General features: G+C 41.3%; 3 protein-coding genes and 1 long non-coding RNA gene across 6 annotated transcripts in view; 1 reads left to right on the top strand and 3 right to left on the bottom strand.

The window, feature by feature from the left end:
• Nucleotides 1-3,943, top strand: part of LOC103182459 (S-adenosylhomocysteine hydrolase-like protein 1) — a 30,492-nt gene extending 26,549 nt beyond the window's left edge. Inside the window, exons 11-17 of the mRNA XM_042342155.1 lie at nt 518-588; nt 1,160-1,254; nt 1,694-1,792; nt 2,308-2,376; nt 3,261-3,339; nt 3,557-3,677; nt 3,820-3,943. Of these exons, the coding sequence (XP_042198089.1) occupies nt 518-588; nt 1,160-1,254; nt 1,694-1,792; nt 2,308-2,376; nt 3,261-3,339; nt 3,557-3,677; nt 3,820-3,826 (541 nt within the window). The 3' untranslated portion in view covers nt 3,827-3,943. The remainder of the gene's footprint in view (nt 1-517; nt 589-1,159; nt 1,255-1,693; nt 1,793-2,307; nt 2,377-3,260; nt 3,340-3,556; nt 3,678-3,819) is intronic.
• A 5,243-nt stretch (nt 3,944-9,186) lies between these two features.
• Nucleotides 9,187-11,457, bottom strand: LOC121848073. The gene is made up of 3 exons (XR_006085603.1): nt 11,340-11,457; nt 10,154-10,200; nt 9,187-9,573 (listed from the first exon to the last, which is right to left on the bottom strand). It is a non-coding gene; the product is annotated as an uncharacterized LOC121848073 (long non-coding RNA).
• Nucleotides 11,458-11,813: 356 nt separating this feature from the next.
• Nucleotides 11,814-13,913, bottom strand: LOC121850440 (polymeric immunoglobulin receptor-like). The gene is made up of 4 exons (XM_042342157.1): nt 13,698-13,913; nt 12,932-13,261; nt 12,334-12,657; nt 11,814-12,018 (listed from the first exon to the last, which is right to left on the bottom strand). Exons 1-4 carry the CDS (start codon nt 13,759-13,761, stop codon nt 11,939-11,941), a joined length of 798 nt encoding a protein of 265 aa, XP_042198091.1. The 5' UTR covers nt 13,762-13,913; the 3' UTR covers nt 11,814-11,938.
• Nucleotides 13,914-15,146: 1,233 nt separating this feature from the next.
• LOC103182458 (polymeric immunoglobulin receptor) lies at nt 15,147-20,020 on the bottom strand. 3 transcript variants are annotated; one of them, XM_042342144.1, is made up of 7 exons: nt 19,893-20,020; nt 19,127-19,456; nt 18,529-18,852; nt 18,138-18,213; nt 16,809-16,909; nt 16,247-16,292; nt 15,147-15,538 (listed from the first exon to the last, which is right to left on the bottom strand). In XM_042342144.1, the coding sequence occupies exons 1-7, from the start codon at nt 19,954-19,956 to the stop codon at nt 15,469-15,471; spliced, it is 1,011 nt and encodes a 336-aa protein (XP_042198078.1). In that variant the 5' UTR covers nt 19,957-20,020; the 3' UTR covers nt 15,147-15,468. The 3 variants fall into 3 exon arrangements, with proteins under 3 accessions (XP_042198078.1, XP_042198080.1, XP_042198079.1); XM_042342145.1 differs by having other exon boundaries at nt 15,486-16,165; XM_042342146.1 differs by lacking the exon at nt 16,247-16,292 and having other exon boundaries at nt 15,466-15,538.
• Nucleotides 20,021-23,923: the final 3,903 nt, after the last annotated feature.

Here is a 23,923-nt window from a genome sequence, read left to right as displayed (position 1 = left end):
GTATGAAATGTAATCTGCGTCAGTCAACGTGGTTTTGTGTTCTTTTCATCCGTTCCCCTTCCAAATTTCTCTCAGGGTTAAAGATCAAGGTCTGAACTTGTGTTTGAACGTTTTGTCTCAGTGACCAGACAAACCTAGATTTTAAAATGCCAATGTAAATGTTCATCCTGATAAACTCCCGGGCAGTTTGATTAATTTCAATTCACCAGGAAAAAAACAAGTGCCGAATGTAATCACGCACAAGTACTGAGATAGTTTTCAAGTTGAATTAAAATGATTTAAATATCTAGCCCTCTATCAAAACGGACCTTTGAAACCTGGTTGGTGTGAGTAGATATCCGTATCAAGGAAAGGTTAGTGTTTTGTGAGTTAGCCGCGCGAGAATATTTAACCTTTTTGTTGAAATGGGTACCATTGGCTGTATGTCAACTGCAAGCAGAGTCAGGGAGGGGCCAAGGTGCTTTCAAATTTGTGCTTGTGATTAGAGCACATTTTTGCTGATCTTTTCTCTTCGCAGCATGGATGGGTTTCGAGTGATGAAACTGAACGAGGTTATCCGACAGGTGGATTTGGTCATCACCTGCACAGGTAAGTCACGTAAGGTCGCAGCCAACCTACATGGTGGACGATGTTTAAATCGACATTAAGGTCGATCTCCTGCAATTCTTTATTTGGAACTAATATTCTGCAAATTAAGACAGATTCTGGTGCTCTAAAACTAAATATCTCAAAAAAAAGATAAGCAGTGACCAGGGTCCATCAGACTTCATTTTGCTCACATACAGAATATGAGGTATAATAGTAATTTTGAAGCATTCCTCTATTCAACCCAACAAGCTTTTAATGAAAGATGGAATTGTGATGCCAATTTTAATGGAACCCTTCCAGTGATTTGTAAATACATTATGGAGCTAGGAATTACTTGATTTTGTCCTAGTTTTTAGGCTTTCTTTACATTGACAGTAGATTTGTATTGATGGTGTTGGTAATAGTCCTTTTACGGTTTCAAGGTTGAATCTCATAGATTATTATCTGCTGATAGATTTGAACAACGCATTCAAATGGTGATTTATATCTAGATTTGGATTCTAAGGGGTGAAGAATTGCAGCACAGTCGTATGTAATTCTTTTATTTAAAAAAAAGTACATTTTTTTTCAGGCAACAAGAATGTCGTTACTAGGGAACAGCTCGATCGAATGAAGAATGGTTGCATTGTTTGCAACATGGGGCACTCAAACACTGAGATCGATGTGGTAAGACAAGATTCCTACAAAGGTGTAGTTTGATTTAGTACCTGCTAATAATTAGTGTCTTAGAAGCCTATCCAGGGAATGTATTAGTCCCCTTAAATAACAGCTTCTACTCTGATTTGAAAAAAAATGTAAAATTAACAAACCACTATTAACTATTTAAAAATTGAACTCTATTGTTAAAAAAAGGAATGTAATGAATCAATATTGGGTTTATTTGCCATTCGTGGGTCTATTGGCATTTCGCCCCAAAATACAAAGTCACTGAACTTCACAGTGCATCCTTTGAAGCGCTTTGAGACGTCTCGATGACGTGATAAGGCGCTATATCAAAGGCAAGGATTATTATTTTTATTCATCTGTTTCGCAATTTAGAGCAATTTTCTTCAGTTGCCTTTTGAAGGTGCTGTTTACAATGTCTGCTGTTCCTGTTTGACTGCAGGCGAGTCTACGTACCCCAGAGCTCACATGGGAGAGGGTACGATCTCAAGTGGATCACGTGATCTGGCCTGACGGGAAGCGTGTTGTGCTTTTGGCTGAGGTTTGTAAAGTACTCGCTGCTTCTGGAGTAGTGCGATATACGAGAAGGAAGTTTTAACAGTTCAAAGCGGGTGTCAGAAAAAAAATACTGCGAAGCTAATAGGGAGTCAAATTCCTATCAGCTGTCAAATCTGCTAAATTACACCTGACTGGAAAATCTGAGTATCGTATGACCGTGCCAGAAAGGAAGGGAATTTGAGACGATGAAACACACCTGAACATAAATTACAAGCAGGTGATTTAGTTGCAGGAGTTGTTTAAGATCATGATGTAGGGAGCGGTCTTTTTTTTTCCTTCATGGGGGCGAGGTTTGGGCACCATGGGAAAATCAGGTCAGCATTTGGAATAGCCGATAACTTGTGTCATGTTGATTTTGTGATGTACTGTGCAGCACAGAGAGGTGGATACAGTGTAGATCTAAAGAAGCGGGGAGAAGATAAATTTGAGGAAACAAAAATCAATAATTTTTAAATTTAAAGGCTCCCTCTCTTCTGACCTCGTTTCATTTTGCTTCAGGGTCGTCTCCTTAACCTGAGTTGCTCAACTGTGCCGACGTTTGTACTTTCAATCACAGCTACCACTCAGGTAAGTAATGGCCTTCTGTTTGCCCCTCGTTCTCTCCGCTCCACCATCAGTGGCCGTGCCTTCAGCCATTACACCCTGAAACTCTGGAACTCAATCCCTCCCCCTTGCCCCCTCCCTCCCCATTTTCAAACCCAGCCTAAAGACTTTCCTTTTTGATCATGCTTACGGTCACCTCTCCCCTCTCTCCCTCCCCTCCTGGCTCGTGGTCAGATTGTCAAGTGCTCCGGGCAGCTACTCAGCGTGAAGGGCACTATATAAATGCAAGTTGTTGTTGTTGTGACTGCATAGGCATCCCAATAACTTAACTCTCTCTGCCTGTATGACTTGTGAGAACATTAGAATATAGTGTCACCTGCAATTATTTGCAATCTAATATTGATATATTTTTACAAGCGATTGTGGATTTTACAATATTCAGTCATGATGTTGTACAGTATTATACAAGAGTAAGTAACCATTCACCTCCTGACCTGTGTTCCTGGCTGCTGATCAGGTTAAAATGTCCTGTAAGAATTTCTTCCATTAATAACTCAAACCTGCCAAGTTAAGCAGCTGAAATTGCCAGTATTGGCTAAGTATTACTGCCTGCTGCCCAGTATTGTGCTTTTGCGGCATCGTGTAGCTTCAGATTGGCTTCTCGGCTGGTCCAAAGCAGCTGCCTCAATTGCAAAAGAATCTGGCACAAACATCCCTGCAAAGTAGATCAGTAAGACCGGACAGTCCGGTACATGATGAGACGGTTCCCAGGTATTCTGCACTTACATTTTTAGGATTTTTTCCCCTTCTGCAGAGAAGAAAATTTTCCTTCCCTTTTAAGCAGTTTCCCAGAACTAAAATTGCCAGTGTCCACAGGCCGTTCAAGGAGTTTCTGTATCTTTGTGCAGGCACTGGCTCTGATAGAGCTCTACAACGCTCCCGAAGGACGCTACAAACAAGACGTGTACCTCCTGCCTAAAAAGATGGGTAAGTTGCAGAGAGCTTTCAAATGGGGAGCAAACTATTGCGGGCCAGTCTCAATGGATGGAGACTACCGTGTAGTGATCGTGTGCAAGCAAAACCTTTTAGAATTTACAATTTAGAAAATAAAAAAAAAGTTTACTTGGGAAACCAATTACAGCAACCGTGTGGAAGTTCTACCCTAGCCAGCAATTGTTTGGGCATAAATGTCATCTTCTTACAGATGAATATGTTGCCAGTTTGCATCTGCCAACCTTTGACGCCCACTTGACCGAATTGTCAGACGAACAGGCAAAGTATCTGGGCCTCAACAAAAATGGACCTTTCAAGCCTAATTACTACAGGTACATTTCCAAACAATCAAGCTGTACAGTTACCCTATATGTAAAGCTAGCGTTTATCAAGTGAGAAGCGAGTATGGTATTATAAAGCCAGTTCTTCTTTACACAGAGTGGCAACAATAAATCTCTCTCTGTTTCTCTGCAGGTATTAGGTGCACAACTTCAAAATGAATGAAAGAAGGACCAAGTTGTATGAAACCTCAGTAGAAGAATGTATAGTAGGCACCAGCCTAGCTGTTTGACTGCTCACTAAATGTATTTGAAGAGCACTTCTGCACTCCTAGGCATCTTATTTCTTTAACGGCCTAGCCTTTGCTTGTAACTTTATCATATAACTTTATTTCTCTTACCATTCTGTGATTATGATCCTAAACTAGAGCATTTAACTTCCAATGTACTGCTGAAAGATGCAACTGTCCCATTACAATGTGACAAAGCAGTCTCCATCAAACCATTTGAGGCTGTCCGATGATCGATGTTGTGAAATCCAATAGTACTGTAATTTAAGAATTTTTACCTTTTGGGGTTTATTTTAGCCGCAAAATTGGGAGTTTTAGGCTCAATTCAAACTATTCCAAAGGATTCTTTTGTATGTGTCTTTTTTTTAAAAAAAAAAAGTCTGCTCTTGGGTGGCAGAGTTTTGTGATACTTGGGTTTTCAGAATCCATGGCCAATCGTATCACCTTTTAAGTCAACCCAATTCAGCACTGAAGCAGCTGTGAATACAGTTGTGTCGCCAAAAGAATGTGAATGTTCTTGTGACGAGGCAGCTCAGATCATGTCACCTTCATGCAATGCAATGCTCAGCCTTATTCATACATATTCTAGATTGACACCACTAGACACTAGAAGGGGAATAATCGGCTCAAAAAAAGTAATAATAATAATAATTTGGTGACTCAAGCCACCACTGTTTGTGGGGACGCTGCTGAGCGCAATTGGCTGCCACCTTTCGCCCACAAAATATACAGTCAATTCACTTTACAGTGTATTCTGTGAAACTCTTTGAGGCGTCTCAAAGACGAGATAACATGCTATATCAAATGCAAGTATTATTATTACACTTCAGGCGCTAATCATTTAGACAAAGGACAGTAGAAGCTAAAGTCCCAGGGTTTAACAGGAAAATAAATATTTTTTCAAGTTTTTTTTTCAAAAATCTGTGTCAATTCTAATTGTAGTTGGTTACGTTTGGACAAAACCATATTAGATCAGGATAAGAACGTGCCAAACAGTACTTGCCATCCACAGTGATGTCTGATTTTTACATCCTGATGGGTTCACATTCCACAGATATTCTTTTGTATCCAAGCACGTCCAATTCATACTGTAGATACTGTGTTTTGTTTGTAAAGTGGTTATTTCTGCGGCTAACACTTTATCCAGATGGGGGTGTGGGGGTGGGTGGGTGCGGAGGGGAAGAAGCATGGATTCTGCTGATCTGTACTAATGGGAGTCCTGTAGTTTAGTGGTTAGAGCGGTCAACTCGCAACGAGAGGACCTGGGTTTGATTCCTGGGCAGTACGAAACGTTGGGTCAGGTTTTTTTTAATGATTTGGTCACGGCTGTTTGTGGGACTCTGCTGTGCCCAATTGGCGGCTGAGTGTCTCCCACAAAACATACAGTCAATTCACTTTTCAGTACATGCTGTGAAGCGCTTTGAGAGGTCTCGATGTGACAAGGCGCTATATCAAATGCAAGGTTTATTATTATTATTAACACAGTGGGATGTATGCCTTCTGAACCTGAACCACGTGACTAGAAAATACTTTCACTCCAATTCCGTGAAAAATATATATTTTTAAAAAAATAAAGAATGAAAAGAATGAGTTGTGGAAACACAAAAGGTTTGTTCAATCGAAACATGCTCCTAACATGGGGAGGAGGCTGTGCCAATTGCAACAAGATGGTTTTAATTGAGAGTAATGAAAAAATAATCAGCCAGTTATCTTTTCGTCTTGTACCACCAGAATGGTGAACGGTAGCAACCTGTTGCAAGGTGTCGAGGCAAAAAGGAACCACTGAAATATGTAGTTTTAATGTTTGCTGGGTAACTCACCTGTTTATAGAAAATAATTGTAATTTGAGCCCGTGTGCCTCAAATAAATTCAATGCGAGTTGCTTTTTTTTTTCTTTATGGTTTTTGTAAAGGATTTACTGTGTTCAAAATATTAAGGTTTCATGGCAGATTTCAGTTGGCACCTTTTGTTTGGCACAGCCCTCCTTTGTTCCTGTGATTGCACTTTTGAAGGCTAACGGCAATTAAAATGGTATTTAATATTCCTCCTTGCAAAAGGTACATTGTATGCAAATCGCTCCATTTTGTGGTCTTTCTAAATTTTTATCTGCTTCCGCATTTCTTCCAGAGCAGTTTGAGACAGCTGTTTGGCCAAACGAAAACAGCTTTTTTTTTATATAAAACTCTTTAAGTTTGGCGGCATATGGTCAAACTCGCAGAAACTTGTGAGAATTTTTTTTGTTTTGTGTTTTGTTTTTATCCCTCTTTGCCCACGTCTCCCTTCCATCTCTATGACCTGCTAACGCCATATCGACCTGTCCACTCCCTCCGCTCAGCAGCTCCAGCCTCCTTCATGTCCGTCCAGCATCTTGGGACATCCTCTCGACTTGAAAGGTGCTGTGTAAATGTAATTTGTTGATGTTGTTTTCCCTTCCTTTTGCCCCTATGACCTACCTGAGATAAAGAGCTCAGAGGTTAGAAACTCATTAAATAATTAATCTCTTAACAGGGGTGGCATGAAAGAAGGTAGCCCAAGCCTTTTGTAGGCAGTGTTCTCAAGTTTGCATTTTAGGTCCACAAATTTCAAGTCCTGTTTTTTAACCGTGGATAGAATTTAGAATTAAAAGTCAGAAGAGTCTTTCATTTCAAGGTGCAGAACATCAGAGGAGACAAATTAACTATTTGCTAAAGAAAGGTGCCTATCAGATGTGATAACTCTATGTCCAGTATACATCACGATGGCTGACTTCTCTCATGGTTTTTTGTGAATTGCCACCAGGAAACTATTGCGAGAATACATTTGAGAAAGGTACTCTAGGTGAGTAAATGGACATGGGTACATTTGACTCTTTCATTTCCAATGACTAAATTCACAGCACCAATACACACTTGAATAAGAGAGATCCCAATTCACAATCGAAATCTGATTTTCCATAATCCTTTGTTCATTTGATAAAAGGTTGGAAAGAGGAGGAAAATGTCCCTTTGCAAGGTTTCCACAGCCTGAAAAGTTAATTGCAGCTTGCAAAACCAGGAAGTTAAAGGTATTTTAACTAAATAATCCTGATAATACACATGCCTTAGTAGGGCCAACCATTGTTGGAGATAACTGGACAGCCGATTTGTTTCAACCAATTGTTGGGTGGGAGGGAGGTATTTGGAGCTGATTATAATAAACACGATTCTTCCCAGGCGAATCATTCATCCATATTCAGTGGATCTGACGCATTTTCCTGTCTTTTGTGTCTTCAGGCAACCAGTATCTGTTGTTCTCTAAAATGCAATCTGAAATCCACGTGAGTGATGTTACACTTCACTTCTTTTAGCGTATTTGATTAGAGAGGGGAGAGAATTCCACTTTCATCTCAACTGAGTCCAAGCAGCGAGAACGTGGCACACTCCTCTGATGGTGAGTTACGGAAATCTAGATTAAATACTCATCTGGAGAATGGGTGTGAATCCATGGGCGAAATATGTTTGAGATAATTTGTAGCATTTCGATAATTACCAAGTACATTATTGTCCTGCGTGAATCAGTGTACAACAGAAAAGCAAGTGCTATGGTAATGATCCAGTGTAGGTGGGTGGGATCCACTTTAGCGGATAGTATCAGACCGGTTTCCTGGCCCAGGTCAAATAAACAGTTGTATGAAATACTTTCAACAGGTAGAGATTGAAATGATGTACATTATATGCCACTGAAATCCATTACCTTATGCTCTCTGCTGTTTTAAGAGTGGAATCGATAAAGCCCATTGCCGACCAGAAACACTGGGTGTTGTTTGTTTTTATATCCATTCACGGTTGTTTTCAAAGTGAGTGCATCGTTTTGATGAAAATGTGCCATATGTTGTACCCTGCGTGTTTTACTGTTTCCAAAGTCCTTGCAAAAACTTAGAGCAACTCCGTTCAGTGTGGAGTTCAAAAAAAGTAGGAACAAATTCTGTTCGTAGCCTAACACATGAGTGTGACTAAAGAGAAGTTGCCTAATATTTTGCAATGAAAACATAAGGAACTAAATTATCCTCATAATGGATGGATTCTGGTCAACTGCCCCTCCCCCATTTTATTATTTGTGCGTCATGGGTTTGGATTACAACACTTCTGATGTACTTCCATTTGCGATATACGTAACTTGTGAAATAAACCCAACAGTGCAGGGATAGTGCAATATCCTCCAAACACAACTCCTAAACACCCACAGTACCACAGTCATCCAACTTGGTGGCTCCCAACTATATTGTAACAACAACTTGCATTTATATAGCACCCCTCACGCAGGATAGCGCCCCAGAGCACTTGGACGCTACCCTGTTGCAAGTCCAACACACGAGTGGTATTGTGCATGTCGTGTTTCAGATGAAACTTAAAACTTTGACCACTGGAAGCAACGGAGAAATGGTGGTGGTGGTGGAGGGGGTGGGGGGGTAGAATGCATCAGAGTGTTTGAACGAAAACTATCTTGTTTTAATGCATTCATAAGGAGGCATTCTGCAACCGTAGGAGTCAAGTTGGTCAAGTTGGTGATGAATTGCCTTCAAGGTTTCAAAGTAGACGCGCATTCACAATCTTTACCATTCGTACTGTTTCAAAAGCAGCAACACCCCCCCACTCCCTCAACATCATCAGTCACACCTCCCAAATAGTATTGTGGGATAGGGTAACGCCTTCAAATTACGAGACGGTGAATGAGTATATCAACAGTAAAGAGGAGCCTCACAAAATTTCAGATTTAGATAATCGAGAAGTACTTTTATTGTTGTATTCAAACTACATTTTATTGTTATGCATATTATTTGGAAGTTTTCTATTGCATACAACCTTTCTAATTGCTGTACTATGGAGAGCAGAAGATGAAAAATGTCTTTAAATCTTAATAAAGGTCTCCTAAATGAGCACAAGCACGTCTAAATGTTTCCTTGTCTTTCCTCATCCTCCAAACAAGTTTCACTTTTTATAAAAATAAGGTTTATGGAAAGATGAAGGCTCATGTGGAGTCTAAACAGTGGCACAGGCTAGTTGGCTTGATTCTGTTGTTAGACATAATTCTGTATAATTCTGGCAGAGAAAGGTAAATAACGCAAAGAGTAATTAAAGTGCAATCGCAATGCATTTCATATGCTCTGCTGAAAATTGTGCTGTACACACACCTCTGACACAATTGTTACCTGATTTAAATAACTTGATATGGGCATTGTTAAAGCACTGAGCTGATATGTAGAAATGGCACATAATAATAATAATAATCCTTGCATTTGTTATAGTGCTTTATCATGTCTTCGAGACATCTTAAAACATAGTTTGTATCTTAAGTTTTATTATTACTAGCAGTAAAACTTGGCAAGGTAGGAATCTACAGGAACTGAAAAGACCTCTACAGTCCGCTCCCAATGTTTTAAAAAGAAATTAATAAGTAAACCTACACTGTAATAACACCCGTTCCCCCTCAAATGAATTCTTCGCGAAACTCAAAAGAAGCTGTTGAATTCCTGCTTGACTTCTCTGGAACAGTTTTTAGTAACCGTGGTAGGATGGGAACACAATGGCAGAATACTCCACGGATTCCGAAACATCACTCAAGTTGGCAGCACTTTCAACAGGCACAGTGGATGGTTGAATCTTCAGAGTGGCGTAGATAATCGTTTCATCTCCTCCGTGAATCTAAAATCAAGTACTCGGTTATTCGCTTGAAACGGTAACAGGTATAAGCCTTGCATTTGATATAGTGCCTCCTCACTTTGTCAAGGTCTCAAAGTGCTTCACAGGAGTTACCGTAAAATGGAGTGACTGTATTTTGTAGGTAAAACTAGTGTCTCGTGCTGGAATGCTGTTTCTGATTCAATTTCAGCAGTTATCCAGAACGTGAAACATAGAAGGACAGAATTTGACACGACAGAACTAAGCACCCAATGGTAAAGTATGACTTCACAATTCCAATATTGTTTCCAGCAATCTGCTTCGCCTTGTGGGAAGAAGTTGCAGATATGTTAAAACCACTGTGGTTAGTTACGTCGATGCCAACTTTAGTTAATGCTTTAGGGAAGTTGTAGATCCTGAACAAAATTAATAGGAAATTTAATAATAATCCTTGTATTTGATAGAGCTCTTTATCACGTCGTTGAGATGTCTCAAAGCGCTTCACAAAATATACTGTAAAGTGAATTGGCTATATTTTGTGGGTGAAACGTACTGCAAACCAAAAACATCGAAGAAGGGGAGACATATGTTAAATTCATTTTACCTTTGTGGGAGGTGCGGGATTTTCTGTATCGTCTGGCACAGTCTGCTCTGTTTTTTTAAAAAGAACAATTAACGGATCGCTCATTTATCGCTAAGAATCAAGTCAACCCTTTGTGTTGGTCCAGTCAAGTCCACGGTATTCCCAAGGCAATCCTAGTGACAGACGAGCCATTCAGGCTCATTAGCGGGGCTTAGAGACGCAAACTGGTCAGTGGGAGCAGGAAAATTTTCCCATTAGGCACCTGTTAACCTGCAAGTCAAAGCCCTAACTGGTACTGTGGTCCTAGCTTGATATCCAGCACTCTCAGTGGTAAGCTAGGTGAGTTTAGCTGGTTAAGCTCTAACAGTTACCCCAATGTACACTCTGGGGTCTCCAAGCCTTGGCTCTCACCAACCTGCACCTATAACACTCTCAAATTAGGTTAGCAGGGTACACCATTTCAGAGAGAGTGCACGTTCCCATGTGTAGGTGATATATACATGTGGATCTCTGGTTTGGATACTCTTAAGCATGGTGATGGATTTCCACATCTAGCTGACCCAAACAAAAATGCGAAGAATATTTCATGGGGAACATGAGCAATCACTTAGCTCCCTTCCTGTTTCTACCAAGGCACTGCCTGCCAGAATTGTGCAAAACAGGATCCGAGTATCCATATTACACATCTCCTCTCACACAGAAAGAGCAGCCATTTCCTTCAAGCCATAATAATATTAATCCTTGCATTTGATGAAGCGCTTTTCACGTCTTCTAGACGTCTCAAAGCGCTTCACAGAATATACTGTAAAGTGAATTGACTGTATATTTGTGGGCGAAACGCGGCAGCCAATTGCGCACAGCAGCGTCCCCACAAACAGTCATGGATTGAAGATATTGCCATATCCAACACAAGGCAGTTTGAGTATATTCTACTGCCGTTGATCTTCAGTTCTGATGCTTTTAGAATTGGTTAAACCTGGAGACGGGCTTTATCACTATTATTTCACTTGGGTGTTCAATGTTGAAAATAAGTTGCTGCCTATCAGAGCTCCAGTGTTTATAATCTCGAAGAAATACAGTACTGTACTCCTCACATTGTTTGAAATCTCATGAAGGAACATGTGTCCTCTATTTAAAAACCAAGTGTTCTTCACAATCTCGTTCCAAGGCTTACTATTAAATTAACCGTCAGTTAAATGTGGCTTACCGTTCTTTCTGGTTTTACTTCTGCTTTTCCATATACATATGGCAGCAAACAGGGCCACAGAAGAAAATCCCAACACAACTGCGATGACCACGTACTTTGTCACGTTTGGAAAACTCCTGTAAGATTAAAGTGGACGAGCTGACCAAGGCCTGGTCAAGAACTTGAGGGCATATCATGCGAAAGGGCCAATTTGACCTGCCCAAACATTCCTTCCAAACCGAAGCATCTGACCACTGACACTAAAGATAACTCGGTACCACTTTTATTAGAGTATTTAGTCATCCTTATTGCAGTTCCACACAAACCACCTTGGTGATTCCACCTGGGTCTAAATTTACACTCTTTATCGAGCACCTCAAAATGCCCAGAACTTGGCCTATATTCACAAATGCAGCCATAATTTTGAATCCAGTTTTCTGTACGTTTTCTTTTCAAAACGACTAAAAAAAATACAACTTGAAAGTTGATGCTTAATTCAACCGTTTGCCAAATGCTTGCTCCAATTGTGATTGCCCACATTGTCTCATTAATAGTAACCTGTCTTAGGTGTGCCTTCAGACAGAGTTATATAGATCGATTGATGCACTGATAATTAAATCTTACCTTCCTGCAAAACTGTTGATAGGTCTGGTGATAGCTGTGGTGAACGTTGTGTCAATGAACGATGAGGCGGTTGATCCTGCGAGATACATCAAAGTAAATACAGCAGCACAGATGATAATTCATAATCACCAGCCCCTCGTCATCCCCAAGAGAATGTGAAATAAATGGGGGAAAAATTAACTGCCCGAATCTTCAGTGGGACAGGATAGTTATAAGCTGGGTTCACTTGGTAGCAACAATAACAACAACTTGCATTTATATAGCGCCCTTCACATGGGGTAGAGTCCTGGAGCTCTTAGAGCTCTCACCTGATATTCATTCCTCAGGGAAACAATACTCACTTTCAACACATTTTTATTATAATCTTGTACTACATGTTCTTGATTCTTACCATGAGAGATCTGTAGTATCTTAACCTGTGTGAACTCTACTTTATTCCCACTTGCTGCTCCACACCAGTACTCCCCAGCATCTTCCTCCTTTGCTGAGATAATGGAAATGACCTGACTTTTCCCTTTATGAGTAATGGAAACTCTTCTTTTATACGGTTCATTCACAGCCCCATTAGAATCTGCTATACGAGTACACTCGTTATTGGAGATTACTTTACAAAAGAACTTGCTATAATCGCTCAGTTTCTTGCTGTATTGGCACGTCACAGAGATTCGCTCTCCCAGTTCAGCAGCGACCAGTCTTTTCATTGGTTTCTCTGTACCTGTTGGTGAACAAAATAGGACATTAAAAAGAGAGAACATTTTGCTTCTACTCATTGTCCAATCTGATGCGATGTTTGTTGACAAGTATCTGACCATCTTGTGTCAGGCTCTATTGAAGTGTAAATAGGTTTATACTCGGACAGTCCTTTGGGTAAAGTGCGATGTAAACGCTGATGTGTTTAAGTTGGACCCTGTCTACTCAGCACAGTATAGTTTGCACTTTCCAGCACAATTTGGTTTGCAATGTATCAGTCAATGTAAAGGCATTCTTACCTTTGAACACTTTCAGCAGCACAACCTCTGAAATTTCTATAGTTTTACCATTATCTTTTCCACACCAGTATATCCCAGTGTCTTTCTCTTCAAGTGTCTTCACGGCAGCAGAAATTGGACCATCATTGCTCCCAGTCATTGAAGCTCTCTCATCATATACTGTGTTGAAATCTCCATCAGTACATACAAGATAATTGCAGTAATTATCTTTGGTTTGTTTACACAAACAATTCCTTGATTTCCTGGTTAGTTTCGGGTATTGACACTTTATAATGATGTTTTCTCCCAGCTTAGCCATTAGCACTTTTGATTCGATTCGTCCTGATGAACCTGTTGATTAAACGTAACATGAAAAAGTTTGGATAAACACAAATAAACAAAGCCTTGATCAGTCAGTCTGTGGAACAGTTCCAGTGAACCATCCACCTGTGCCAGCACCTGTGGGATAGCTGATAGCTCAGTGTTCATGTGAGAGTGTTGGCAGTCATTTAACTGGCGGAAGGCCGAGTTCAGCCCAATTCCAACATGAACATTTTCTAGAAGGAGCCTGTGAGCAATGATCAGGAGCATCTCCAGTGAGATCAGCTCAGCAAAGACCTGGACAGAAACCTGTGACTTCGGGTCTCACAATTTAATGCCAGAGCAGACAAAATATTTCCACCCTGAGCCACTGAGGTGCCGCTTGATGTTAATTTGGAAGGGACACAACGCACAAGTATAGAGAGCAAGGTGGAGCTATTGCACATTTTGGTTTGGATGTTCTTACCTGATATAAAAGTGAGGAGCAGCAAAGCCAGTAACTTCATAGTTTCCAGTGATGAGATCCACATTCAGTCTTCGCGAGAAACGACAGTATGTATATACACTGTCGAAGTGCTTTCTGATCAGAAGTTTCAGGAAATGTGCAACACAAAGTGAGGAATCGTTGCTTCACAAGCCAAAAAGCTCAGTTTTCAAACCAATAACTAAAGGGAAGTTCAATGGAGGAAGTCTACGTGTACAGTTGTGGAAAGAGAACAAAGTGACCCCAGGCTACATGTGAGGGCAGTTTGCGTGACTGTAAACGCTTACCTAATAAAATCAAAGGGTCATTTAAATGGGGCTTCCCCGATATTGAAGTTAGAATAAACAGAGCGATTCGACCCATTTTCTGTGCCATTTTCGAACCAAAATATCTCCATTATTTAAGGAATCTGCCTCCCTCTGTGACCTGCAGCCTGTCCTCCTGCTCTTCCCCCTTCGCTCCACACACCTGGACCAGCTCCACAGTCCTCACCCCACCCCAGGCAACCGAACTTTCAGACACTGTCCCTGTCCCCACCCTCTAGAACTCCCACTGTAAATGCCCTCTCCCTCTCCCCCTCCCTCCCTGCCCCCATCACCTCCCTCTCCCCACCTTGCCCCCTGCTCTGTGACCCGCACGGTCGCCATTACCAGAACACGTCTCCACGTCCGATTCCACTAATTGAGCAATCTCACTCGAAATAGCAATATTACAACTTCCTTAAGTACAAACGTTTGCAAACTGTTGACTCCAAAAAAAGAGAAGTGATGCTTTTGTGGTTTTAAGGAGCGCGTTTGTGTAGCTGCACATGGAATCCGTTGAGCTTTTAGTGGTTGCTTTGTTTCCACGACCAAATAAAGGTCATTAAAGTGTTTGGTGGACTAGAAAGTTTCAATCCACAACAGTGCTTCCGATTGTTTTACGAAGGCAGCAGCCTGACAGGGCTCAGGGATGTGAAGGGGAATATTGGACAGTCGTCAGGGAGTATATAGCGGTAACTGACAGCTGGGATGGGTTCCCTGACAGACGGTAGGACACTTGAACTCATTTAAGAAACCACTTGATGCTGAAATGGGGAGCTGGTTGTTTGGATTTTCTGTCCGTCTTTTGATCAATCGGCCAAAGGACATCCTTGATCCAGACATCTCCTTTTCTTTTTCCTCGCATTTGATATAGCGCTTTTCACGTCGGGAGGACGTCCCAAAGCGCTTCACAGAACACACTGTAAAGTGAATTGACTGTATATTTGTGGACGAACGCGGCAGCCAATTGCGCACAGCAATGTCCCACAAACAGTCGTAGATTGAAAATGACCAATTTATTATTGTTGTTACTGTGAGGACTTACTGTGAGGACTCAGTGTTATGAGATGACACAATGCAACATAGACGTAGAATAGAATTTAATAGACTGGAATTCACTACCGAATGAGACATGACTTATTCTTACTGGAAAAAACTGTAACGATGTGAACAATAAGTAATTTATTGCATTGACATTAATACATGTTTCGAGTTAAAGGTACTTGATGGTGACATTTTCAATATTAAAGTTCATGGTGATGGGTAAAATGTAAAACCTTTTCTCAAAATTAGCTTTGTATTTTCTGGTCTTGCAGAGCATTGAGGCTTGTAATAAAACATAATGAGTCGAGCGATTGCATAGCGAGCAAGAATGGAAATGATCTTCTGCGAGGAAGCGAGTGGTATCCTGGGCCATTGATGCATCAGTTGCTGACCCTTACCTGTAGCCTTCAGTCAGTGATGCTTCTGATCTGTGCAGCCTCGTCCGTTTCCCTGCCAGAAATCACCTCGTCTGGGAAACTGAACGGAAATCTCAATATAAGAATGATCCACACGTAAACACGCTGAAAAACGCTCCAGAGAGCTCATCTCCTTGGCAGTTCTGTGATAATGACCAACTCAAATTCCTGTCCATAGAAGGTAAAGCAATTGCACAGCAATGCGCCACCACACAAAATTCATGCTGAGATGTGCTCAGAGACTCGTAGCAAATGATGCACCTTTCATATTACCTTTTACAATGGCCCCCGTATATAAACTGTTGTAAGATTATCAGAGAGGTTTTGTTGCACTTGGTAACAGTGTACATTGAATGGTCAGTGGAGCTGGGCATTAGTGCAGCAAGGGACATGGAGGAAATGGGATTGGGTTTTCAAGTACAATTTAGGATGTGAGCACTGTAGCCACCTACAGTGAAGATGAAGTCTTGGATTGTTCCCACACAGAAGCATTCCACTGTTACCATGTTACTGTCAGTCAGTGTCTGGGTTGTAAGTGAAGCTACAGGTGAGGCTGACAATTGTCTCACTTCTCAATATGGCTGGTTATTTAATTCAGGTCTTTGTTGGGATGTATTGACTTGTGACATTGGATGTTCCTGTAGTCCATTGTCCAAGTTCGGATCACCATCAATAGTGTGAAGTCTGCCTGTGATCATGGCAATAGAACCGTAAACATGATGCAGAAAATATATGAGAATTAAAATGTTAAGTATTTCCCAATCATTACCTTTTACCAGGGCTATTTCCAATGGGCGCCTCATCGCCATCATTACCTCGAGGATGGAATTAAACAAATGTTAATAATTATATGCTAATAATATTCCTTGCATTTGATATAGCGCCTTATGTCATTGAGATGTCTCAAAGCACTTCACAGAATACACTGTATTTTTGCCCAGTATTTTATGGACAAAACGTGGCAGCCATTTGCGCACAGCAGTGACCCACTATTATCCCCATAAAAGCGATCGATCCGCCGAGCGACTAACAACCATGTTCCTACTTACTGCTAGGTAAACAGAGACGTGGAGTAAGGTGGTTGACGTGGAGAACTTGGCATTGACTGACACAGTGACATCTTTCCCAAGCAAATATTGCCATGATTTGCTTGGTCAGAATTCACAGTGATTTGATTGCTTGTTCTGAGGTGACAGCACAGATCAATGAATGATTGTTCAGTTCTCAAACCCATTTCCCCCCCACAACAATACAGAAGCAGACATGGCGAAAAGTTTTTCGGATGGGATTGACGTCATAATATTTTACAACTACTGTGAGAGGAAACTTACCATGGCTCTTTGAGAAATGTGTGCTGATTAGGACTGAAACTGGGCAAAGAGCCAGAACCCCAAAGAAGATCCAGCGGAGGATGTCCCACGTATTCCATTCTCTGCAGTTGAACAAAGGTGTTAATGAGCAAAGTACAACTATGGCTTTCAGATACGATTTGTAGGTAAAGTGAGTTTTGCTTATGTAAGTGCCTAAGTGGAATGTCTCTTATGAACATGAACTGTTCTGTGTTTTGGCCGATGACCTTTCTGTACAGCGAAGCACTTGGCAGGGTTGAACAACAACAACAACAGCTTGGATTTATATAACGCTCCCCGCCGGACGGCATCTCAGAGCGCTTCACAGTTACGGATCCCGACCAGGGATTTGTATGAACTACATGACCCTTCTTAATTGAAGATATTAGACTGAATCTAGAGGTCCTGTTTTCAACTGCACTCAGACCCCTGGTCAGGAAGAGCAATGGACGGAGAGATACTTGAGCTCAACCGTTCTGCTGAGGCTGAGAGGGGCAGCCTTTCAGTTGGCCAATTTGACCTACCCAGCAATCCCTTCCAAACTGAAGCAAAATCCACCTAATCATTGAGGCTAAAGATAATTAAGTATCACTTTCAAAGTATTTAAGTATCACTATATCAGTTCCACACAACCATCCCTCCTCTCCCCCACACACCTTCTTCTGGAATTCCATCCCATAGTCCCTCTGCTTCGCCCCTTCCATTGCCTCCTTCAAGGCCTGTCACAAGACCCTCCTCTTCAATCGCATCTTTGGCCACCTTCCTACTCCTACCCTCACTTTCCTCCACCCCTCCTGATTCCAACCCCTGCTCGGAATCAAATCACTGACTGTCCAGTGCCTTGGGACATCCTGACATGAAAGGTGCTTTACAAATGTAATTTGTGGTTGTGGCAAACATATTGCTAACCTGTTCCTCTCCTGGCACCACAGAAATGGCTATGGTGATTCCACCTGGATCTAGATTTACACTCTTAGCACCTCAGAAAGTCCAGCATTTGGCCAATTCACAAATGCAGCCTTAATTTTGAATCCAGTTTTCCATAAATTTAACCAACTTCAACTAAAAACCCTCTTCAAAGTTGATGCTTAATTCAACCGTTTGCCAAATGTTTGCTCCAAAATGCTGCACAATAGAGTAAATATTTAACCAGGTTGGATTCCTCCCCAATTGTGATTGGTTCACAGAACTATATGTGGGAATAGTTTGCCTAAATAGTCTCATTAGTGTCTCATTAATAGTAACCTGTCTTAGGTGTGCCTTCAGACAGAGTTATGTAGATCGATTGATGCACTGATAATTAAATCTTACCTTCCTGCAAAACTGTTGATAGGTCTGGTGATAGCTGTGGTGAACGTTGTGTCAATGAACGATGAGGCGGTTGATCCTGCGAGATACATCAAAGTAAATACAGCAGCACAGATGATAATTCATAATCACCAGCCCCTCGTCATCCCCAAGAGAATGTGAAATAAATGGGGGAAAAATTAACTGCCCGAATCTTCAGTGGGACAGGATAGTTATAAGCTGGGTTCACTTGGTAGCAACAATAACAACAACTTGCATTTATATAGCGCCCTTCACATGGGGTAGAGTCCTGGAGCTCTTAGAGCTCTCACCTGATATTCATTCCTCAGGGAAACAATACTCACTTTCAACACATTTTTATTATAATCTTGTACTACATGTTCTTGATTCTTACCATGAGAGATCTGTAGTATCTTAACCTGTGTGAACTCTACTTCATTCCCACTTGCTGCTCCACACCAGTACTCCCCAGCATCTTCCTCCTTTGCTGAGATAATGGAAATGACCTGACTTTTCCCTTTATGAGTAATGGAAACTCTTCTTTTATACGGTTCATTCACAGCCCCATTAGAATCTGCTATACGAGTACACTCGTTATTGGAGATTACTTTACAAAAGAACTTGCTATAATCGCTCAGTTTCTTGCTGTATTGGCACGTCACAGAGATTCGCTCTCCCAGTTCAGCAGCGACCAGTCTTTTCATTGGTTTCTCTGTACCTGTTGGTGAACAAAATAGGACATTAAAAAGAGAGAACATTTTGCTTCTACTCATTGTCCAATCTGATGCGATGTTTGTTGACAAGTATCTGACCATCTTGTGTCAGGCTCTATTGAAGTGTAAATAGGTTTATACTCGGACAGTCCTTTGGGTAAAGTGCGATGTAAACGCTGATGTGTTTAAGTTGGACCCTGTCTACTCAGCACAGTATAGTTTGCACTTTCCAGCACAATTTGGTTTGCAATGTATCAGTCAATGTAAAGGCATTCTTACCTTTGAACACTTTCAGCAGCACAACCTCTGAAATTTCTATAGTTTTACCATTATCTTTTCCACACCAGTATATCCCAGTGTCTTTCTCTTCAAGTGTCTTCACGGCAGCAGAAATTGGACCATCATTGCTCCCAGTCATTGAAGCTCTCTCATCATATACTGTGTTGAAATCTCCATCAGTACATACAAGATAATTGCAGTAATTATCTTTGGTTTGTTTACACAAACAATTCCTTGATTTCCTGGTTACTTTCGGGTATTGACACTTTATAATGATGTTTTCTCCCAGCTTAGCCATTAGCACTTTTGATTCGATTCGTCCTGATGAACCTGTTGATTAAATGTAACATGAAAAAGTTTGGATAAACACAAATAAACAAAGCCTTGATCAGTCAGTCTGTGGAACAGTTACAGTGAACCATCCACCTGTGCCAGCACCTGTGGGATAGCTGATAGCTCAGTGTTCATGTGAGAGTGTTGGCAGTCATTTAACTGGCGGAAGGCCGAGTTCAGCCCAATTCCAACATGAACATTTTCTAGAAGGAGCCTGTGAGCAATGATCAGGAGCATCTCCAGTGAGATCAGCTCAGCAAAGACCTGGACAGAAACCTGTGACTTCGGGTCTCACAATTTAATGCCAGAGCAGACAAAATATTTCCGCCCTGAGCCACTGAGGTGCCGCTTGATGTTAATTTGGAAGGGACACAACGCACAAGTATAGAGAGCAAGGTGGAGCTATTGCACATTTTGGTTTGGATGTTCTTACCTGATATAAAAGTGAGGAGCAGCAAAGCCAGTAACTTCATAGTTTCCAGTGATGAGATCCACATTCAGTCTTCGCGAGAAACGACAGTATGTATATACACTGTCGAAGTGCTTTCTGATCAGAAGTTTCAGGAAATGTGCAACACAAAGTGAGGAATTGTTGCTTCACAAGCCAAAAAGCTCAGTTTTCAAACCAATAACTAAAGGGAAGTTCAATGGAGGAAGTCTACGTGTACAGTTGTGGAAAGAGAACAAAGTGACCCCAGGCTACATGTGAGGGCAGTTTGCGTGACTGTAAACGCTTGCCTAATAAAATCAAAGGGTCATTTAAATGGGGCTTCCCCGATACTGAAGTTAGAATAAACAGAGCGATTCGACCCATTTTCTGTGCCATTTTCGAACCAAAATATCTCCATTATTTAAGGAATCTGCCTCCCTCTGTGACCTGCAGCCTGTCCTCCTGCTCTTCCCCCTTCGCTCCACACACCTGGACCAGCTCCACAGTCCTCACCCCACCCCAGGCAACCGAACTTTCAGACACTGTCCCTGTCCCCACCCTCTAGAACTCCCACTGTAAATGCCCTCTCCCTCTCCCCCTCCCTCCCTGCCCCCATCACCTCCCTCTCCCCACCTTGCCCCCTGCTCTGTGCCCCGCACGGTCACCATTACTGGATGACATCTCCATGTCCGATTCCACTAATTGAGTAATCTCGCTGGAAATCTCCTTGTTCCAACATCCACAAGTGTAAACATTTCTTTACACTTTAGGTTTGTGCCTAAAGGGTTAGAGTAGATGTCACACAAAGTGATACTGACTTTGTCAGGAGCGCTTGTCCATCGCCTTCTAAATTTTCTTCAATAATAATTGAAAGTCTCATCTCCAGAAGAGAGAGAGAGAGATCTCTAGCCAGCCCAATATTTCCTGATAACTGTATCCACTCATCCCTAGTAACCCTTTTGTAAAATGCAGCAGAAAGGTTCACAAATTCACAATGGAGCTTCAGTTGGGCAGAAGGGCTATTGGGCGATTTGGGCAATCTCATCCCTCCAGAATAAGCACATTACCATCTTCCTCTTAAAACATCGAGCTGTTTCTTAAATGAGTCCAGCATCCTAGTTCCTCTCTCTCTCTCTTACTGGTAACTTGTTTCAGTCATTCATTATCCTCTGTGTGTGTGTGTTTGTGAAATGCTTTACACTGTCCAGCGCCTTGGGACGTCCTCCCGACATGAAAAGCACTTTACAAATGTAATCTTGTGTGTATAAAAAAAAACCTTCCTGGTGTTTGTTCAGAAATTGTCTTTCTAAACCATTGTAGGATGGTTCATCACATATTACATGTGTATTTTGCCCACAAGATATACAGTCAATTCACTTTACAGTATATCCTGAGAAGTGCTTTGAGACGTCTCAACAACGTGATAAGGCATTATAGCAAACACAAGGATTATTATTATTATTATCACCCCTAAGAAATCCATTAGTGAAATGACATTTTATATGGTTGAGCTTCATATTTCTTTAGATCAAGTTTGCATTCATTGGCAGCAGTTAACAATTGTCTAATATACGGTTTGTTTATGTGCAACAAAAACTGTGTGTTTCTTTTTCAGCTTTTTTCCTGTTCGATTTCAAACAGATCTGCTATGATCATCTCCCCAAAGCCTAAAAAATCAATACCTTGAAGCCTCAACAGTTTTGTTCCTCTTTAATCTTCTTCAGGAAACAACGCAACAGCCAAATGGCTTGTACAGCCTTCGATACCTTCCATACCGAGTGTTGAAGACCAGCGATAGAGTGGACTCCCTCAACCACTTAATTTACAGAAACCTTACAGAATAGAGAGAAAGTCACACCTTTGATGCGCTTTCAGTTTCAAAGGTTGGTGATGGGAATCGCGCAACTTCTTCACTGCTCTGTTTCACGATAGTTACCATATGTGATCAATTCTAAAATGGAGTAGAATGAATGGGAAGTATTATCGAAATGCAGGGATTATTATAAGTAGGCTGGGTGAGAGGCAACTTTCGCAAACCAAGAAGAATTAATTATGGGGAACAGAAATTCAACCAAAGTAGTCTAGAGTCGAGTCACTGCAGTAATAAAAAAGCCAAAGGATCTTTTATTTTTGACGAAGGACATGTGGGAAGCATAAATTTACGAGAAAAAATGGAAGAAAGGCAGAGCTCAAAAAAACAATGAGATAGCGAAAGCTTGAAATTTTCACAAACACCATTCCCTTAAAAACACCAGGTTTTGGAAAATGGATTAATGTTCATTTTTATTGGGCGGGAAGCTGCGAAGTTCGGAAATCAAGAGCAACAACTTGCATTTATATGGATTCTTTTAAGTAGCAAGACTTTGCTATTGCAATATGTTTGTGATATTTTTTTTTGGCAAGTTTGGTAGCAGATTGGTTGATGAATCGTGCTAATTTCCGGCACAAAAACAGAAAAGTCTTTCGAGCAAAGGGACACTGAAGGTGCACAATTAATTTAATTCCCCGCTGCTTACTAGGCTTATTCTTTGCACGAACCATTGGGTGGGAGGTCGTAGAATCATAGAATCTTACAGCACAGAAGGAGGCCATTTGGCCCATCGTTCCTGTGCCGGTTCTTTGAAACAGCTACCGACTAGTCCCACTCCCCCGCCCGTTCTTACCCCATAGCCCTGCACACTTTTCCTTTCTAAGTACCTATCCAATTCCATTTTGAAACCTTTGGGCGAATCTGCTTTCAGGCAGTGCATTCCAGACCGTAACAACTCTCGGGTTTAAAAAAAATTCTTCTCCCCTCCCCTCTGGTACTTTTTTCTTTTGACATTGTCATTAAAATCTCATTATTGCGGCTACTTGAGAATTCCTTACGTGGCATTTGGTTCTCATTGCTGAAGTTCATCCCACACATTGGAGGTCTTGCAAACAAAATGCCTTATTTCAGACGACTGTAGAATATATGACGGATTCTGAAACCGGTTGGTTTGTGCTGGCTGGTTGGCTGCCTTCTTGCGTGTTGAGCTCCTTAACATTAACATACACGTTGTTCACATCAGCCGGGGGTACAAACTGCACGAGTGAGTACGTCAATTCTCCTCCATTGTTGGAACGCTAAGATAAATGGAGTATATTAGCAATAGCAACATCAGAAGTTATCAACAGGAAGCGATCACTGCTTCCTATACCAGCATACTCAACTATTAACCTGGCTTCCAGCGCAGAGTTTTCTCTTGAAACATTCTATTGTTGAGGTACAGATCAACTATGATATAATATAATAATAATAATATTCCTTGCATTTGATATAGCACCTTATCACGTCTTTGAGACGTCTCAAAGCGCTTCACAGGATATGCTGTGAAGTGGATGGATCATATATTTTGCGGGCACGTCAGCTCTTCCATGTTGAGAAGATGTCTTAAAATGTTTTACAGCAGTTAAAGCATTCTACATAATAGAAAAACATAAGAGCGCATGTGGGGGCCTGACGTGGCGCTTGCTCCTTACCTGATTGTTCCCCGCTTGATTTTCTAAAGCAATCCTGTCTTTCTCATTTATACCTTTTAAAAAAATATATAAAACCACATTTCAGAAGAGACACTTATTGAATTTGAACTTGCTTAAATTCTGGCATCCCTGATCTGTCTTCTGACTTGTCTTTATACCATACCTTGCGCGTGAAATGGGGGGAAAAAGGGAGAGGAGGATTAAGGGTTTCTGTGAGTTCGTATGAACATTTAATAGTTTGCCAAATCTGATGGAATGTAATTGACGAATTAAGATGTTACAGCACAAACTGAAGTCCTCTGCAACAGGAACAGCTGTGTGTTGCACTGTTATTTAAAGCGATCTTAATTGTAAGCAGTCCACCACATGAACTGCCTCTCGTTGTCCTGTTGGCTTACTTTGCGGGTGGGGGGAGAGAAGTAATGGATTCACTGGAGACAACTTGATTTTAGTTGAGGTTTGCAGTAGATACTTGCTTCTATTCTCCAGTTTCCAACCGTGCAAATCCCCAAGAGGGGGTGGCTCAGTTT

The sequence above is a fragment of the Callorhinchus milii genome, unplaced genomic scaffold, assembly GCF_018977255.1.
Source record: "Callorhinchus milii isolate IMCB2004 unplaced genomic scaffold, IMCB_Cmil_1.0 Scaffold19, whole genome shotgun sequence".
Lineage (NCBI taxonomy): Eukaryota > Metazoa > Chordata > Chondrichthyes > Chimaeriformes > Callorhinchidae > Callorhinchus > Callorhinchus milii.
Note: the sequence above shows the minus strand (reverse complement) of the source record. Positions and strands in the feature narration are given on the sequence as shown.